Genomic DNA, 18,764 nt, shown 5'->3' on the forward strand with positions numbered 1-18,764 from the left:
AGAGACTCGCAGGACTCAAGGGGCACAAAGAAAAAGCTTGGGCATTGTGTGATGCTAACAGACATCGTATCTACAACTTGGTGAGACTGTTCTTCACCCGTTCGGGCACTTCCTCCACATATGTTCTATGCCGAACCAAAAATCCAATATGCTAGGGGCGTGACCGCGCCGCCCTCTTCTAGAATGATATCCGTTTTCGCTTCCCAATGGTGCCGCATGCCATGTAGTCATTACCCTTGAAATGCAAATATTCCCTTAAACGCCGTGGCTTAATGCATGCATGCAACTTTTGTTCCTCCTCTGTGGCCGGCTCACGATACCTCTGCCGATCTGCCCAGCCTCCTACGTCCAAAAATGGTGCCTTTCCTACGGACCTCGCCTTCGGCTTCCGTAGCGTTGGCGCTGTCCACGGCGCCTGCGTACGTGGCGGCTCTTTGATGCTCTGTCTGGACTTTTACACGCCTTTCTTCCCGCTGCGTATCGATTGTATCTTGACTGATGTGCCCAAAACCGTTGCGACGCTTGAAACAAGCCTCCATTAGTGCATTGGCGTCCAGCAGCTTGCGAGGCATGGCTTGGATCACGGAAAACATCTCCATGGGATCCGTGACAGATCGAACCTCGTTTTCTCCAAGCTTGAAGATAGCCAAGGCAATGCGGAAAAGAGTCTTGGAGCCTTCGTAAAAGATGACGTCCCATACACGCAATGTGCTCTCAATAGGCAGGGTACCAATGAAACAGCTCATAAACCACGCCGTCATGCAAAGTGTGATGGGCGGCAGGCGGTTGGACGAGATGCTGGGTTGGTTCTTCCTCCTGACCCTTGGCTTCTTGACTGGCTTCACCGGCCGCGCTGCGTTCGGGTCGCCTTCCATATCGTCGCCAATCTTGGCCCAAACAGCAGGCATGGACTCCCTGATGGCATTCATCAAGACACCAAGGTCCACCTTGGAGCCTTCGAGACTCATCTCGTGGGTGCCGGGCAAGTATAGGCGGGTAATGACATTCAACAGCCAGAAGGCCTTTTCTTCCGAATCCATGAACAGAAGGAGCAGGCCAGCTAGGAAGTTGAGACTTTGGCAGTATCCGATGCGTGGGTTGTAAATAGCAAATGCGTGCAGGACCCGTCTCAGGGAAGTAATGATCGCAGGCTCATTCTTGGCCTCGCTCTCGGAGTCGTCCGTTAACTGAATGTCCCGAGTTGGTTCCGTGTTTGGCTTCGACGCCATGCTTGCAGGCTTGAACTTGACATTGTCCGGGAATGTCCGGTGAAGATCTCGCTCAATAGCCTCGACATCAATGTCTTTCGCCTTCTTCTGCAGGAGAGTGTCGTATAGACCTGAATGTTTCGCCAAAATGGCGGGGCCTCCTGCGTAGTAAAACCAGGCAGCCCCTCTCCACTCGGGCGGAATGCCTTTCCGCACAAAACGTTTCGCCTTCGCACTATGGGGAGGGAATCGTTCAGGTTGGTTCGTCATCAGTCCACTTTCCTTCATGAAAGTAGTCCACTTCTTGCGCCGTCGGTCAAGGTAGTCAGAGTAACCCTTGTCCCAGGCATCATACTGTTTCCTGGTGATATGTTGGTTGGCCTTCTTGAAGCCATATCGGTCTCGTGCGCCTGGGTCTTCGATTTCGACTGGCTCGAGATCTACGGCCGTTCGCGCAGAAGAGGTTGATGGGCTGTTCAGCTGCGGAGACGTAGCTGGTGTGTCGGCCTGAAGAGACTTGGCAGAGTCTCGCTTCTCATTAGTATCTTTGTTATCGTTGTTTCGATCATAGTCCGTCAAGCCGAGCTCCTTTGGCAAAGATGCTGGGTATTCAGATACCCTGAACATCTCGGTCGATTCGCGAACGATTGTGTCCGAAGTCGGGACAGTCAATGAGGTGGCGGCGGGCGCGGTCAATGGTTGACTCAGAGCCTCCAACATTCTCGTGTTCCGCCTGTTGATCTCCGCCGCCGGAACGGGACGCACGTCGTCGTCGTCGTGGTCTTCGGGGCTCGAGTCGTCTCGGAAGCCCTTTTCGTACATCCCCATAACGTCGTCGACACTAAGCTCCTCCCCGTTAGCGTACAGCGATGGAATCGAGCTATTCTTGGTGAGAACACTGCTTCTTTCCGTCACGTACGTTCCCTGTGCACTGGACGCAGTCATCTGAGATCTGTAACTCGATCTCATCTCGTCTTCACCACTCATCCATGGCGCCTCCCTGGCATATGTAGATAGGCCAGAGCTCGAGCTGTCGACACGACCGTAGGCCATTGGAGGACGGGTGAGGCCTGACGGAGGCGGGGCACTTCGTAGACGAGAGGGGGCGCGAGGTTCATAGAGGTCACCTCCCGATGCTGGAATCGAGGCAAACGTCGAGGCCGACCTTGCAGATGATCCGGACTGACCCCGTGGCCGCGGCCATGCTTGATGATGGGAATTGGGGTCAGAACGCGGCTCTGAAGGAGAGTAGTTGGCTCTAGGTCGGTATGAGTCTTGTATCGGTTGCTTGATGCTCGGCCTTCTCGGGCGAGAGAAGTTGTCGACCTGCATGGTGTCGATCGAGGAACGGTCGTCTTCGTCGTACGGGATCGGTGATCTGATCGAGCGAGCGGCTCTGCTTGTCCATTCGTCGGCGCTCAAGTCGTCGTCAAGGTCGTGACCCGGCCTCGGTGCCAGCGAGGGGAACGTAGGGGAGGAGGGGTAGTGCTGGGCGGAATCATAGGTAGGACGTCGAGGGGACTGAGGCTGCGACTGGGGGCTCGTCGAGTTTTGTTGCATCCCAAAATTGCTCGAGTTGTTGGCGAGCGAGTCCCAGCGCGGAGGGGATGTGGGCAAGGGATGTGCATGTGGTGGGTAGGCTGCTGGGAAGTCGGAGTTGGGACGCTCTGGAACGTCAGAAGTTGAGATGGGTTTCGGATGGGTCCGCCTTGAAGCATAAATACCGAATTGGCGATGCTTCATGCTATTCTGGCGCTGGACGGTAGGGTCCTGATCCGCCATGGCTCCGGGGGTGATCTGGGCGTCGGGATGGCCAGAGTCCGCTGCCATGGCCATGAGGGTCATCGTGGCTGACTCCCCAGGCCGTTATATGGCAGCAGCAAGTTTTACTCGAGCAATTGGATTCGCAGACAACGCGTTGAGACTGCCAGTGACGGTGTTCCTTTGCGGGTCTCTTTGTCGGCAAAGTTGTAGTTGATTGTAACTGGTGTTACGATAGCGAAGTCAAGTATCTGTAATGGTTTTGCAAGTTGATTGTGGTAGGGCAGTCAAAAGCGTTCCTGACGATAGCATTGCGGCACATGCATAAACCTTGCGTTTGGCAGCAACCCTCTTTGAATAGTCTCAGCAGGTCGCGACGGGTATTGGTCGGGCGGGGCTGGTTCCAGTGGTTGATCGCTGCTGGTAGCCGGGATATGGCGGGATGAAGAACGGTCGGTGCGAAGGTGGTGCAGAAAAAAGGGTGACTATCGGGACGAGTCGAGCAAGGAATGGCAGGTTTCCAGCGTCACAGGGCGTAGGAGACGAGGTGATACCCTGAGTACAGTTCATGCGCATGCGCATGCAAACTGGGGGCTGGATGTAAGGGGTGAAGTTGGACGTCAGAGATCGACCAACAGCTGAGTCAATGGGCGTCGTTTGAGCTGGGAGGTAGTAGGCCGGGAGTTGCGAAACAACAGATGCAGAGAGCCGGCGACGAGGCGCTCAGGCAAGTACAGACGGATCAATTGCAGATGCAGGAGATTGTCGTCGTCTTTCGCCGTGGTGGGCAAAGTGAGGAGAAAGCAAGGGAGCGGTATCCGATCCGGGTGGTGCGGTAGGCTGGCACGCTGGGTAGTATTGTGGTGTTGTGGCAGGTCTCCAGTGCTCCTCTGAAAGTCCCCAGTCGGCCAGAGATGTTGAATTGGATTGGACGAAAGGATGGTGGTTGGCGGAAGTGTTTTGGGGGGAGACCTGAATCTCCTTTGGGGGCGGATGCCTGTTGTCGCAGATGAAGATGCTAAAACTGAAGCGAGCGTTTGGACCCAGACGGGGGCGTCGTCATTGGCTCAAGCCCAGAACGGGAATATGAAAACAAGAAAAAAACAATAAAAGAGGACTTGTCGAAGGTCGAGAAACGATGACGGGATTCCTCAAGGGTTCCAGTCCCCAATTGTGCAAGGCGTTGGTCTCCTTCTTTTTGTTTTGGTGGCACTGAAAGTATCAGGGCGAGTTGGGCATTCGTGGCGGCGCCAAGTTTGAAGTGTCTCGGAGACGAAAGGGCGATTGACTCGTGCGTCAGATTTTGGGCGACGCTGCCACGAGGCAGAAGCAAAGAAAGACGGCGGTCGGGTATCGGAAACGGTTGGTGATTGGTTACTCTTTGACAGACGGATCGTCTCAGTATCGTGCAGTCAGCGTGCGAGTAGGTTGAAATACGGTCGAGAGTGGCCGAGCGATGGAACGAATGGGAAGTTTGCGGTGCTCTGCTTGGCACCTTGAGGAAAAAGTAGACAGGAAAGAAAGTGCAAGACAAACTCGAGTCCCAGGTGAACGAACGGACGGAATGAGAAGAAAGAGGAAGAGAGGAAAAGGAAAAAAAAGATGTTGAAATTCGGGCCAATTGCGCCGACGAGAAGCGCGGCGTCGGATGCCGAAAAAAAACGGAAAACAATCTTAGAAGGAGGCAAGGAACAACCAAGGCTGCATTAAGGAGGGAAAGAGCCGCCAGAAACAACGGCGAGGAAGCTGCCCTGGGCTGATGTCGCTCTTGCTGTTGCCGTTGTAAGGTGAGGTAGTCTGCACTAATGGTGGATTAAGAAAGAGGAAGGAGCGATTGGATGCCAGTGCGGACGCAAGTTGCAGGTGCAGCGCAGGCAGGAAGGTGCAAGTGCAGGTGCAGGTGTACCTCAGCAGACAAATGCAGGAAGGTGCAGGAGATAATTAGTTCTAGGTAAGGTTAAGGTAAGGTAAGGTAGAGAAGGAGGGATGGGAGGGGAGGAAGGGAGGGAGGAACGAGGCCCAAAGATGATGGAAGGCGAAGACAAGAGACGAAGACGACGACAGCAACAACGGCCCAAAGAACAAGGAAGGGAAGAACGACGGAATAAGATGAGGAGATTGGATAGACTTGGATCGTCCTCGCTTTCCCCTTGCTCTCTCGCTTGTCCTTCGCCTGACGTGGTCACTCCCTCGATATCATAATCCCTAACGACTGGAAATTCAATATGCTCGTCCACCAACTTTTTTTTTGTGAAGCGGACGGACCATCAGAGAATACGCCAAGGCAATTTGTTATCAAATTCCAACCTTCCGCTTATGATGGTGAGCAGACACCTCAATCTCTACCTTACTTCGCTGCTCGTATGCTTACTTACCAAGTTTCCACTGAACAGAACAGGGACACCTACGCCATAGTATAGGTACTCCGCAACACACGGAGTATCCGTACATTAAATCAGTTCTATCCGTACGATGGCGGGAGCGGACACTGAGAGACACCCGCCAACTCCGAAGGGTCGCAATCAACATGGAATGGAGTCAGTCATTCACGTCTCCCTCCTACCGAGACCGAGACTAGGACCAAGACCAAGACCAAGATCCCAAGAACCAAACAAACCAACGACCAACCTGAACCCCCATCCCGAAAAGGAAGAAAGCCGCCTTCGCAACGACACAGATTGATTAAAAACGGTGAGAGAAGAGAGTCAGTCAAAGCTGGTGCCAGCACCACTTTTGCAGCCCATCCTCGACTCTTGTTTCCCCCAAATCGTCGCTTCTCACAAGCTCCCAGGTGTGCTTCGTACAGGTGCTGAGAAAATCTCATCAATCCGATTCATCACTCCATCCATATCGTCACCAAATTTCGCACACCTGCTACTAAGGACCAAGGTGCCATCCTTCCCCGCAGTCACTCGTCAATCATCTCTCAGCATTCCACCTAGGCCTGGTCAAGTCGGTCAGCGCCTGTTTCCAAGGCCCCATGTCGCCCTGGTCGCCCATGTCCACGGTCCTCTTCTTCCTGGTCACGTCCCCGTTTCTTCCTTCGAGAAGCAGGATCCATCAACTCGGGATGTGGCCCTTGGACAAGAGTACCTGCATCTGCCACCAAATTCACCTGATGGCATGTGTACCGTCGTCTCATGTTTCTTCCAGCGGGTTTCTCGCCTCCCTTGCATCACCCGCGCCCAATAACGTCCTGGGTGTTATTACCACGGCGCCTTGACCATTTCCCTGCCTGGCTCGCGCATCCGGAACGTGCAACAATATTTCGATATGACGCCCACTCATGAGCTGGCGAGAAGAGCAAAATCGATAGCGACAGGGTATCTACACAGGCACAGGGAAGAACTTTACCCAACCCTTAAGCCCTGGACAGGGGAAACGCGGGCGGTGGGTGACTTCGATAAGCACTCTCATGGCATGGTGTCGCATTATTGACCCTAGTTCACAGGTATCCGTACTCGAGGACTAGGGAGAGCAGCAGCACAACCTTACCGATATCTCATACATATCCGAACGAATATCCGTACTTCGTACCGTTGGATGCCATGGTGACACAAAAGTCAGAGGAACAAGACCAACTCTCACCACCAGCAAACGCCGCAACGTCCCGATATCAGACGCTGAGACGCAACCCAACCGCTTGCAGGGGGCTCAAGCAGCGCCGTTACCTGCAGGGGCCAGCGAACAAGGCCTGTCTCCTGTCCGGCGCCGGCGGCCCTTCCCACTGGGACAGTTTGGGGCCGGCCCTCCACCTTTGGCTCGCTGGCTATTCCACTTCGCGGGAAGAGGGTTTGCTAGCGTCTCTGGTGCCTGAAGCTATTCCCAAACGAGTATTCATCATCCACTGCCCAATCACTTTACAATTTCCCGGCCCAGGGCCCGGTAACGTACCGTAACGATCCTCACTGGCCAACTCTCCCTTTTCGAGCCGTCTCCCAGAGAAAATCTGCACCGCCATCGGCATTCTCAGCTTGTTGACCCATTCTCTTCTATGGAGAACTCTGTATGCATCAGGTAGGAGAGGCTCTTTTTCCTCATGTTTTTCTTTCCCAACCCGTCGTGCTTTGGACCCAGAAAACGCCGTTGGCAGGGCTCTCTGGTCGCTACTAGCGTAGTCTCTCCTTAGTCTATTCTCGAATTTCTTTCTTTTTCCACATGACCCTATTCTGCTAGGTACTGTTCTCCATTTGGAGATGCTTTCTTTTTGATATCCAGTTGTGGAATGTGGACCGACTAAACGGTCTTGGGCATTTGCTTTTCCCGCCAACAGCATTGCCTTGGCTTTGGTTAGGGTTGCTTCTCTAAGTGCCATGTTCAATGGTGAATGAGATTTTCACTGAGAGAACCGAGGTCATGTCCCAAGTAAGATGTTTTCATTCAGCAAAAGTACCCTGGATGCTCTCCCACGAAGACTACGGCTTTTCGCCGCTAGGAGGGACAACGGGTACCAATCTGGCGGTTCTCATGCATATCGCTACCAGCGGGCATGCATCATCCCTTCTCACGCCGGCCGCTACTACATTGATCTCGATCATCGGCTCCATCACAAACAAGGCATGGAGAAGTTGTTCTCGTTTATTTTCTCGCTTCGCCTCGCCTGAATTCCATCTCGATCCTCGTGACAGAGCACTCGAGCTTGAGAGTTGAGCGTCGAGACTCCTGTCCCGGTTTTCTTACCTGTTTCTTTCGAGCAATCAGGACACTCCATTTTTACACGCTGCCCCGGCCGAGTACGAACACAAACACTACCTACCCTACTATCGCGCAATTTTCCAGGCCGCCATCTTCCGCGCATCGCCGACGTGTCATCGATGGACACTTTCGGCGGCTGCTCCGATGGGCGAGTCCAGCCCAGATACCTCCAAAGCATATCGTACCTCTCCCTTGGGCCTTGGCTGAAGCTGTGCCAAATCCGAAATGTTTCCGGAGAGCCGGATACTACCCAACATTCTCAATAGACTCCACAACCATACACACCATAAGCATAGTCAGGAACGAGCTCGGCCATCTCAGGAACACGCAGAGCATTGGGCACGGAAAGCGTTCAGTCCATATCTCTTCGGGCTGTCCCGTCCCCGAGCTTTCTATAACCTCTTTCTGTTACCGTTATGGCTTTCCCTTGCCTCGGACTATCGACGCGTCGGCCCTCTCAAGATATCAGATCGGCAATGTCTCATCCTCCCTAGAAACACCATGAGGGGAACCTTCAACCTTGGACTAGTCAGATTCGTGGTCCAACTACTGCCAAGATGCAACTCTTTCTTTTTCCAATTCTCGGTCACCCTACCCGAGCGGCTAATGAGTACCAATAGCCATGATCTTGCGATAAACCGATAAGAGATAGGAAGGAGCACTTATTGCCCGTCACCGTCGGCAGCACCCGCCAAACATAATGGGCAAAATCAGCAGGCCAATGGTGGGTGCTTTGAGAGCTTGCCGCCTGCTTCTCACATTTTTACACAACCCTTGTCGGTGTGTTTGGGATGCAAGTCGCAACCAGTGCTCAGTAGCACGTGTTGGCAAGCCAGGGCAGCCTCTCTGCAGCATGAGAGCACTTTGCGAGTGTGGTCACACGTCACGTACGCGACGCGCCCTTCTGCCAGTATGGCAAACCAGCTCATATCTATCCTTTCGGGTCCGCCTATCTTGGAGGATCCCTTCCAGTCATTGTGGACTAATTGGACGGACTCGCTACCTTTTGCATATCTCTCATTCTGTCATTTTCTACGTCAGCTCCATCATGGCATGCGCTGGTATTGAGGATATTCGCTATCGAGCCTCAAGGCTGTAAGTACAGACTTGAGCAGATAGCGGAGAGGCGGTAATGCAGCTCAAGGTCTACCTTAAGGTACCTACGAAGTAGTCCGGGTCGGGCGTAGGGATGCTACGCAAAGACGGATTAAAGACGGAGCGAATTGTCTTTGCGACCCGGATGGACTGGGAGTCACTGGACGGGACTTAGGTTGGTACCTGGACTCGGGAGACTAGCGCACGTGATGACGGCGTTCATGACGTCCCGTTCCGGGTAGAATCACGTCAGTGTGCGGTCGGCTATCATGGTGTACGGAGTACCTTAGTCCTTCACACCAAGGGTGTGTACTCATCGAGAAATTGCTAGCGATTGAGGACTGCCATTGGCTTTCCCTGCTACAGCTTTCAGCTACGGACGCGGCTTTTGATTGACACAGGGGGGGACACCAGCAGCAACCGAGAGCAACGCAAGTTGGAGGCGGAAAGGGGGGAGGGAAGACTGAGAGAGGGATATTGGGGAGGACTCTGGACGACGGGAAGAGGGGAGGGCTCTCTTCTCTGAGGGCACAGGATCGGAGCTTCGTCTTCTTGTCTCCCACCTCGGTGATGCTGCTGCTGCTGCTGCTGCTTGCTGCACGCACCTTAGGTTCCGGGCAGGGATGGTGATGCTGTTGCTTCCCCAGAAAGGTCCGAGCTCCTCGTGCTCGACAGACCAACCAGAGCGTCAGACTCCGAGTTCGAAAGCTGACCGTCGACCAACTTGCACCGCGCCAGTCTGCTTGGTTCCCTGTTTGGATCTTCCACCCAACCCCGATTCCTCCGCGCACGCCTACGTTCACGCCCGCGCCCGCGCACCCTCGCCCTCGCGCGATTCTCTTTCTCTCTCCCGTCTCTTGCGCTCACGTCTCTCCAGTCTCCCCGTTCGCTGGTCGTCTCGTCTCGTCTGTCTCTCTCTTTCTCTCCCCTCAGTCGCCCGCTTGCACCCCCCGACAATCGACTCGAAGTTCCCCCAGCCACCCTCTGGTCCTCCACCCATCCATCCACCTTGGTCTCCCTCCTCTCAGTCCTGGCCTAGTTTCTTGTCTCTGGGCCTGACTGGGTGACTGGGTGAAGCGGGACTGGGTGTTGCTCCAGCTCAGAGTCTCTGGCACTTTGTTCCTTGGGACCTCTACGGAGTAGGCTTTGGCTCTTTACCTTACCTCCGGCCGGCTCTGCCTCGCACACGCTCCCTCGCAAACAGGATGGTAGAACGCGCACCACGGAGCTGAGAGAGAGGGAGCTTCCCTACCCCCCTCCTCAGTCTTCACTCTCTGGCGCACCGCAACGCACCACACCGCACCACAATGCCTCGCACTCCCTCCTCTCTTCTCTTCCTCGCGCCCGCCCATTGCGCTCCCAGAGAGCCAGAGCTACCACCAGTCGACTCGCACCCACCCACCTTTGACTTTGCCCCGTCCTCCCCCCATAGCTTTCCTTGCGCCAACCTACCTACCTTGCCTACCTTTCGTCCTGGCCATCCCCCAACTCTCTCCCTCTTCTCTCTTTACTTCTCCTACATATCTCTCTCTCTTCCCATCCCTCTCTTGCCTGTCTCCTACTGAAATCTCATCCCGAGACAACCTAACACACCCAATTGAACCCTCCGGAGCTTCATCACACAATGTCCACCCGCAAGAGAAAGCAAGAAGAGGAGGAGGAGCTTGTCTCCCTTCCCGATGACGACGGTGAAGAGGAAGAGGAGTAAGTCGTTCCTATCCTGCCCATGCCGTCGACCTTCTTTGAAAGTAGTAAATATCAAGTGATGTTTCTACTCAGACCTTGAACTCGTATGCGCAGACACAGCTATCTTGTCATTGAAGCTCCAATGTTGCCGTAGCTATGCGCCGGGCCCATCCGAGGTACTGGAAGCATTTTCGCGTACACAACCGCTGTCCGGCATGCCATCTCCCTCAACCACACAACTAACAAGGCTCACCCATCAGGTATGAATCAGAGGAAGACGGAGAGGAGGGTGATGACGACGTCGAGGAAGAGGAGGAGGACGAGGAGGAAGAGGGAGATGCCGAGGAAGACGGAGACGCCAACGGCGTAGACGGTAAGCCCACTCGACAGCGCCCTATACACCAATCCATCTAGGACGGACAGCTAACGTGCAGGGCCCACAGAGAAAGCTCCTCCATCGAAGAAGCGGAAGACCGAGACCGCTGCCACGGATGATGCGGCCGACGCTGAGGAGGCCGCCGATGAGGAGGAAGAGGCTGAAGACGAGCCCGAGGGTGAAGACAACGCTGAAGAAGAGGAAGAGGAGGCTGAGGCCGACGAGGAAGCTGCCAACGGCGTCGAGGACGCCCCTGCCAAGGGTGATGTCAAGGCTGCCGAGGCACCTGCCGCTACCAACGGTGATGCCGCCAAGGCTGTTGCTGCTGGCGGTGACACCGAGGAGTAGACTCGTAGTGTGTTCTATATAGCAGTATCAATCTTCCACTTTAAGTCCATCGGTCTTTTCATGTGCGGTTATCAGTTGTCCAGTAATCTACTATGATGTAAGAAGGGGAGCGTCAAGAACATCCTACTTTGATGGCGTTTCCTCCGTGATGTGACGCGATGCACCTTCATCCGGGATGTTCTGCCAATGACAATATGATGTAAATCAGCATCTTCTGTATGCGATGTAAATACCTAGGAGCTGTGTTCAGCTTGCGACAGAATGCGACAGTCCTCAGCAATGGCCCTCACATGCCAACCACTTGGATCGCTCTCAAGCGCACGGATGTGGTTCGTTTCGCCTCCTTTCCTTCGGACTGAGGGGGAAACTTTGGGAACATTTGCGTCGAAACGAAAGAAACCCCAAAGGTAGACCAGCAATTTGAGGAAGACGTAAGATAATGTTCAACATGTATATATCTATATACTTCATTTCCATAGATTGGGTGTCAATTGAGATGCAGACATACCCGATACTCGACACTTGTTCGGCCTGCTCTTCTTTGCGCGCCTCTACTTGCAAGGTACCTTGTCCAATGAAGTATTATTCCCCCTTTTTTCCAACCCTTTTCGAAGACAGACGTTGGTCCTCTGTGCGTGTGCCTGTTCTCTGGTTGGTTTGATTGCCGAGTGCAGGAAAAGACGGGTGTTGACTGGCCGCATAAAAGGTCCCCGTCGGCCTTTTGAGCGACGTTCAATTGGGGGGCAAGTCTTGGGGGCTAAAAAAAAGGGCCGGGCCTTCCGTCCGGCTTTTCGGCTGAGGGTTGGGTTCCGGGGATCCGCTCACGATGGGCGGGATGGGGCCGGGTGGCCGGGGGTTTTACATCTTCGGCTCCGGAAAGGGAAGAGAGAGAGAGAGAGAGAGAGAGAGAGCGAAGGGAAAGGGGAAAAGGCTTTCATCTCACGACGGGAGAATTCTCGCCGTCGTCGATGAACGAATGGGTCATTCGCTGTACGCGCCACTTTTGCCAACCAGAGTGCTTGCTAGCACAAAAGGCAAAAGATACATGCAACACCAGGCATTCGCCGGTCGTCTCCGACCCGACTACTACTCCGGCCCTCGCTGGTTTATCGATAGGAGAGCGGACGGGATCCCGAGTTCTCCAGTGGGTGTGGTCGCATGTGCTGGATTGAAGGAGTGGCGATGCTCAAATTGTGTGGAGGTTGGTTGTGTGGCTCTGGAGAAGGGTCTGCAGCCTGGGCCTGAGCGGTTCCTGGATTCTATGGGTATTGAATGATATAGAAAGGCTGACTGGTTGCAGCTTAGTTCGGCAGATGTTCAATACCTCGTCCATTACTGTAGTGGTCATTGACTAGCTTGCGGACCTACTTTCGCTCGGCGTTCTCCATGTCCACTCTCGGTCAATACAGGATAAAAACTTGATAACGAGTACCAATGAAGCAGATACTTCCAGTGGGATATGAGGAGCAAGACCTGCTTGGTGATATGGACTTTGGGTGGCCGTGGCATAATAAGGCAAGGCTCCAGTTTCCTCGTAGATAACTTGATGATTAAGACTCACCAGCTAAGGGCCCTACAAATCATTCTATCTGCCTCTCGCTCACATGATCATTCAAAAATTACATGTTTCTGTCACTAGAAACACATGGTGACAGCGAATAGTCCGAAAATCACAAGCTCTCGAGCGTTTGGGACTGGATACCCATCAGCTCATATGCGTTCCAACGTGCTTTCTGTGTTTGAGTTATACCACTCTTTTGGAAAGACAACGCGCAAAACCCTTGGTGATTCTATCACGTAATGTACATCTCGCCGGATTCAGTCAGCAAGATGTGTCAATACGAAGTATCCTCAAAACCACACACAAAACACTGAAACCCAGTGGCACGACAGAGTTCCCGCACGACATACGGCTCAGACTTCTGGAGAATCCATGACAGGATTCGTATAAAAGCATTAGTAAGGAGTACTGTAATAGCAAATTTGTCTCGCGTTCTACAGTCCATAGACCCGCGTACGTCGTAAAGAACCCGGCAACGTCTCGTAGGATTCACAGAACATATCCGACGCGAATAAATATATCTCACTATTTATAGTTGTGTCACCTTCCAAGAACATTGTAGCCTTCTACATCACCTAGACTGGGTTTATGCTATGTAGAATACTCTACCAATAGTCCTAGAGAACGAGAGCCACTAGACTATCTAAGTGCCTGTGTCTCTAGAATTGATTCACGTTTCTGGTTGGTTTCAGTGAGCGTGTGCTTTTCCTATGTGATCAGAGTGGTGGTGAATGCTTAGGAGCGTTATATGGTGGCTAAAGCGAGGGTTTCTAGATATTACTTTGCGTACTAGGTGTGAGGTTGAAAAGAGGAGAAGAGGATGGGGAGAGATAAGGTGATTTAGTCAAATATCTTCTATACATTGATGAGCCAGATGTGAAGAAGGTAGCTCGTCTCTCAAGTCCTCATTACCGCCCGCTCACCTCTCCTTGCCTCATCCGCCCGGCGTACCCAGCAAGTAACATCACCGCAAGCGTAGCCAGCAACCTCTGCCGGCCGATAACCTCCCATTAGCGGCCTTCTCCCTAAGGGGCGTTTACTTTCATCAGCTGTAAGCAAGCTAGCTCCTCCCAATGATGGTAGCCGTTCCAGTCAGTGGATAGACTACCTCCAATCCTGTTCCACAGCAGCCGGAAAAGGTACCACAGCCCATGGCGCAACATGTACCAAGATAAACAAGGCCCCGGCACTAGTATGGGGTAGCTTGAACGGATCAAGCAAGGGTACATCAGTAATCTCGTGCCGAAACTTGTACTTGGCTAGATGAATATGGGGGATGCCATGATAGAGTTTGCGGAGTATCAGATGGAAAACAACCCGGCGTAGACCCGGGTCAATGAGAGGAAGCATTGGTGACCTCGGGTAGTCTAGACTAGGACAAGATCTAGGGCACTGTCAAGTGTGTTGTCACATGAACTGCAGGGACTTGGGAAGATGGGACTGGCAGGGGCTAGCTAGATGTATCCTGAAGTAGGCTTGGTCTCTGCGTATTGGGTAGCCAGTCTCTATTATGGCTGAGTAGACTTCAACAGCAAGCAATGTACGGTAAAATGGACCTTGTCAGTCTAAGACAGTATCCAGGCTGTTACCAAAGGCGCGTTGTGATGAGACTATTGAACAAGCAGGCCACACTGACCTGAATGACTCTGCAAACTCAATGTCACCATTGGCTACGGATGCATCAAGCCCATTCCGCTAACCTCATCTCATTCGACAATCACGCCACTGATGGGGTCAGTTGAGTACCCTAAACCGGGACATTTTGGACATTGCCGAATGACCTATCCGGCTGGAGGCGATCGGCCCGAGTCTCGGGGAGATAATGTGACGTTGTGCTTAAACCAACGACATGTCATCGCCTCTTGGCCTTACTGTGAAGCATTCATTGCAACTTGCCATCGACTTTTCCTGGCTTGTGATAACTTGAAAGGGAAGTCCCAGCAAAAGGTCGACAGCAATCGTGGGCGTCGTATGAGCCAAATATCAGAAAGGAGAGGGATGGCCGTGACTACCTCAGCCTAAATGCGTCTTTTTGATGCCAACATCCATGGAGCAAAGTCTTGGCTTGCGACTGTTACTAGAGAGAGACGTGACGACCTTCGCAATAAGGATACACGGAGCGGCTTCGATACGGGAGATGAGATGTGATACAGGCTCTCCGAGAATCGAATCTACACCCATACAATGCCGAAGGCCTGGGAGTTTGATGACTACATTTATATTATAGCGCATCAGCGGTGGGATGTAGCAGAGCATATTGACAAGAAGAGGCTTGGAGTATTAAAGAGAAATGAGCAGAAGAGGGGAGAAGACAGCGAGAGGGGAATGGTTTCCTTCCATGGTATTCTTGTACATTCTTTCTTCGCAACATTATTCTTCAGGAAAGAAGAAACAACACGAGTGTCACAGAGTGCAAAGAGTCGTGGCAAGGTGGGGGAATAGATGAGTTCCTGGCAAGACATTCGTGCGGCTGGAGAGGGACACCAGCTTGCGCCCAGGTTCCGCAGGCCCGGGAACTGGGCGTCAAAAGTCCACAACTAGACGCGCGATGAATTCAAGATTATTATCACAATGTGGCAGTTGTCGCATATGTGACGTCCTGGCGTCCTGTTGGTCCGGCAGAGGCGACGCCAACGGGGCGAAGTGTGAGTTTCATGGGAACTTGGGAGGTGAAGGCGCAGATTGAAAAAAACAAATATGGCGCGTCGGTAGACATTTGCCCGGTCCCAGCGACGCGGATTGGGACGGGTAACAAGCGGTGCCAATCAGGCGTGTTGGAAACGAAACGGCTGATGGTGACTAGGTCCAGGCTGGCTTGGTTTTTTTCTGCTCGGCGCGAATCCCCCGGCCGTTTCTTTATTTTCTTGTATCTTTGCCCCTCCATGTACTCACCCCGCTGAGTTGTCAATGACACAGTGAGAATGATGAAGGACCATGATGTAGAATTCTAGGTAAGAGGGGATAACGGACCGAGAGATGGAGGGCTGGAGGAGGGTTCAACTGGTAGAACTGCTCTCTCGGGGATAGCGGCGCCATAGTAGAAACCAGATTGCCAACTCTGACAGTTGAAGGATCCATTAACAAAGTCAAGAAGGCACAAGACAATGGAACAGAAACGCTGGAAGCGGATAGGTTGGCGGGTCGCAGGTTGGCAAGTTCCCGCGCACCGGCGCATCGAGGCGCATCCAACGCGCATAGAAGAAAATGGAGAAAAAAAGATACAGCCCCCGGTCCCCTGTTGCTCCTGCGTCATTCCCAGGCGCACACGAGGTGGGGGGAGGGGCAACTTGCCGCAACTCTGGACACTCTTTTGGAGGGGGCAGGATCAGGGGTTGGCTGGGGCCAAACAACTCAATGGACTGGACCTTCCTCTCCTTCACCACCTACCTCATGTACCTACCTACCTAAGGTAGATACCTAGAGAGAAGGAAGGAGGGACGGGAGAAATAGATACCTCGCGCTTAGGAGCGTTATCTACCGAACGCAAGTACTCTAAGTGACACTAACCTCACCTTCCACACTTACACCCGACAGTACTTCAGGTACTAAGTAAAGTACATGGCGGGTAGGTAGATAGATATGCGACCAAACAGAAAAGATCAGGTGCAAAGGATACCGAGCTCATTATCATCCAAGTCGTAGCTTCCACTGCCTGCTTACATGATTTCCCGCCGTCTTGAGCGCATACAAAAGAGCACTCCCCCATTCCTTCCCGAAGAATATCTTGCTATTCCACGATAACTCCTCTCTCTTCTCATATCGAGTCCTTTACGTTCTATCCCAAGATACCCCCGACTCTATAGTATACACCTCAAATACTGCCCAAAATGTCCCAGACCTCCCGCACCTTCACCCTCAACACGGGTGCCAAGATTCCCGCCATCGGCCTGGGAACCTGGCAGTCCGCCCCCAACCAGGTCAAGCTCGCCGTCGAGGCCGCCCTGAAGAACGGCTACCGCCACATTGATACCGCCTTCGCCTACCAGAACGAGAAGGAGGTCGGCGACGGCATCATTGCCTCGGGCGTCCCCCGTGAGGAGATTTGGCTCACCACCAAGCTCGACAACCCCTGGCACAAGCGCGTCCCCGAGGCCATTACAAAGTCCCTCGAGAACCTCCAGACCGACTACGTCGATCTCTACCTCATGCACTGGCCCTCTAGCACCGACCCCGACGACCTCAAGAAGCACTACCCCGACTGGGACTACGTCGACACCTGGCGCGAGCTGCAGAAGCTCGTCGACACCGGCAAGGTCAAGAACATTGGTGTCTCCAACTTTGGCCTCACCCACCTCGAGCGCCTCCTCAACGATCCCTCCACCAAGGTATTTCCTACAACAACATTCTCTCCCTTCAGCCATTTCCATACTAACTACAGACCCAGATCGTCCCCGCCGTCAACCAGATCGAGCTTCACCCCTGCAACCCCTCCCCCAAGCTCCTCGACTACTGCAAGTCAAAGGGCATCCACGCCACCGCCTACTCGTGCCTGGGCAGCACCGACTCCCCTCTCTACACCAACCAGACTCTCCTCGAGATTGCAAAGTCCAAGGACCGCACTCCCCAGCAAGTCCTCCTCCAGTGGGGCTTGGCCAGAGACGTCAGCGTCATCCCCAAGTCCGTCTCCGAGGGCCGCATCAAGGCCAACTACGACCTCGACGGTTGGTCCCTCACCGATGACGAGATCAAGAAGATCTCCGCCATCCCCGACCGCTTCAAGGTCTGCGACGGCACTTTCCTTCCCGACGGTGTCAAGGTCTTCTTCGGCGATGATGAGTAAATGTTCGGTTTGGGTAGCAGTGTAATGAGTGTGAGAAAAAAGTGGTGGACTCACATAATGAGTTAAAAAGAAACGAAACAACGCTACGGCGTGATAAGACATGCTGCTACGCATAGGCAGCTAGGACATGACAGTCCTTGGTATACATGAAATGAATAAACGAACTTAAAAAACAAGAAAAAGCCTATTCGTCCTACCCATCAAAGCTTCGGCTTGTGCTTCTCTTCCCTCAAGATATCAGCCACGTTCTCCCGCAACTCCTTTGCAAAATGCTCCGCCTCCTCATCGTCCAGCTCTTCCCTCCGGCCCCGCCCAAACATGGTGAAGCTCTCGCTATAGCGCCCGCTCGCGCGGATCTCGGGTCGCGGAATGAGGTGAAAGTGCATGTGCATCACGACCTGCGCCGCCGCGGCCCCGTTATTCTGCACCACGTTCCAGTCCTCCACGCCCGTCGTGCGCGCCAGAGCGTTGGACAGCACGCGCAGGTACCGGCCCATCTCGGCCGACTCGTCGGGTGAGGCGTCGGTGAGTTTCGGGCGGTGGGCGCGCGGGCAGAGGAGGAGGTGGCCGCGGGATAGCGGGAGGATGTCGAGAAAGGCGATGAGGAGAGGCGTGGAGAGGACGACGAAGGCGGGCGTTGGGATGCGGTTTGGGTCGAGGGTCGAATTGTCGCCTTCGTCTTGTGGGGGTTTGGAAGGGTCGTAGGGCGGGTATTCTGTTGCGATTACGCAGAAGGGACATTGGCCTTCTGGGTGGGATACGCCCGCGTCGAATTGGGAGTTTGGTGTCATGATGGGGTGGTCGGGGGCGGTATCGTGGTGTTTGTGGTGGTGTGGAAAGCCGGGGAGAGCTTTGGCATTATCGGGGGTGTAGATGTGTTGGGGGAGTCTAGAAACGCCCGCTGCGTTGTCTGATGTCGTTCTGAAAGTATTACAGAGTTCGAAGGTATTTTATGAGACTAGCGAGGAAAGAAACGAAATCCAGAGGACGGTGCGAAAGACGTGAGGTTCGTTGGACAAGCTGCTGCGTCCAAGAGGTGTTTCTTCCAAAACCCCAGGAAGCTCTCTCTCTCTCTCCCCAGGAAATCAGGGCGGCAGCAAGGTACGGGGGAAGGTACGGATGGCAAGCGATAACCTCGGGAAGTGGGCCAGCTCAGACGCCCCACCCGATTCATCAGAGCTCCACCACATCACTGCAGTACACACCGCCCAACTTTCTTCCTTTTTTCTGCCGCTCCTATGCGCCTTCACCGCC

The 18,764-nt window shown here is 53.6% G+C and overlaps 4 protein-coding genes across 4 annotated transcripts; 2 read left to right on the forward strand and 2 right to left on the reverse strand.

Moving 5' to 3' along the window:
• Positions 1–36: 36 nt before the first annotated feature.
• Positions 37–4,871, reverse strand: HER10_EVM0011471 (TBC domain-containing protein). The gene has a single exon (XM_035480903.1). It carries the CDS (start codon positions 3,051–3,053, stop codon positions 312–314), a length of 2,742 nt encoding a protein of 913 aa, XP_035335378.1. The 5' UTR covers positions 3,054–4,871; the 3' UTR covers positions 37–311.
• A 4,790-nt stretch (positions 4,872–9,661) lies between these two features.
• Positions 9,662–11,582, forward strand: HER10_EVM0009162 (uncharacterized protein). The gene is made up of 3 exons (XM_035478661.1): positions 9,662–10,463; positions 10,706–10,818; positions 10,889–11,582. The coding sequence occupies exons 1-3, from the start codon at positions 10,384–10,386 to the stop codon at positions 11,167–11,169; spliced, it is 474 nt and encodes a 157-aa protein (XP_035335216.1). The 5' UTR covers positions 9,662–10,383; the 3' UTR covers positions 11,170–11,582.
• A 4,815-nt stretch (positions 11,583–16,397) lies between these two features.
• On the reverse strand, positions 16,398–18,544 carry HER10_EVM0011096 (HIT domain-containing protein). Its single transcript, XM_035480536.1, has one exon. The coding sequence runs from the start codon at positions 18,299–18,301 to the stop codon at positions 17,711–17,713; it is 591 nt and encodes a 196-aa protein (XP_035335345.1). The 5' UTR covers positions 18,302–18,544; the 3' UTR covers positions 16,398–17,710.
• Positions 16,558–17,510, forward strand: HER10_EVM0011680 (aldo/keto reductase; the record flags this gene model as incomplete). The annotated part of the gene is made up of 2 exons (XM_035481104.1): positions 16,558–17,055; positions 17,115–17,510. The coding sequence occupies 2 exons, from the start codon at positions 16,558–16,560 to the stop codon at positions 17,508–17,510; spliced, it is 894 nt and encodes a 297-aa protein (XP_035335392.1).
• Positions 18,545–18,764: the final 220 nt, after the last annotated feature.

Source organism: Colletotrichum scovillei (genome assembly GCF_011075155.1).
Source record: "Colletotrichum scovillei strain TJNH1 chromosome Unknown Contig00004, whole genome shotgun sequence".
NCBI lineage: Eukaryota > Fungi > Ascomycota > Sordariomycetes > Glomerellales > Glomerellaceae > Colletotrichum > Colletotrichum scovillei.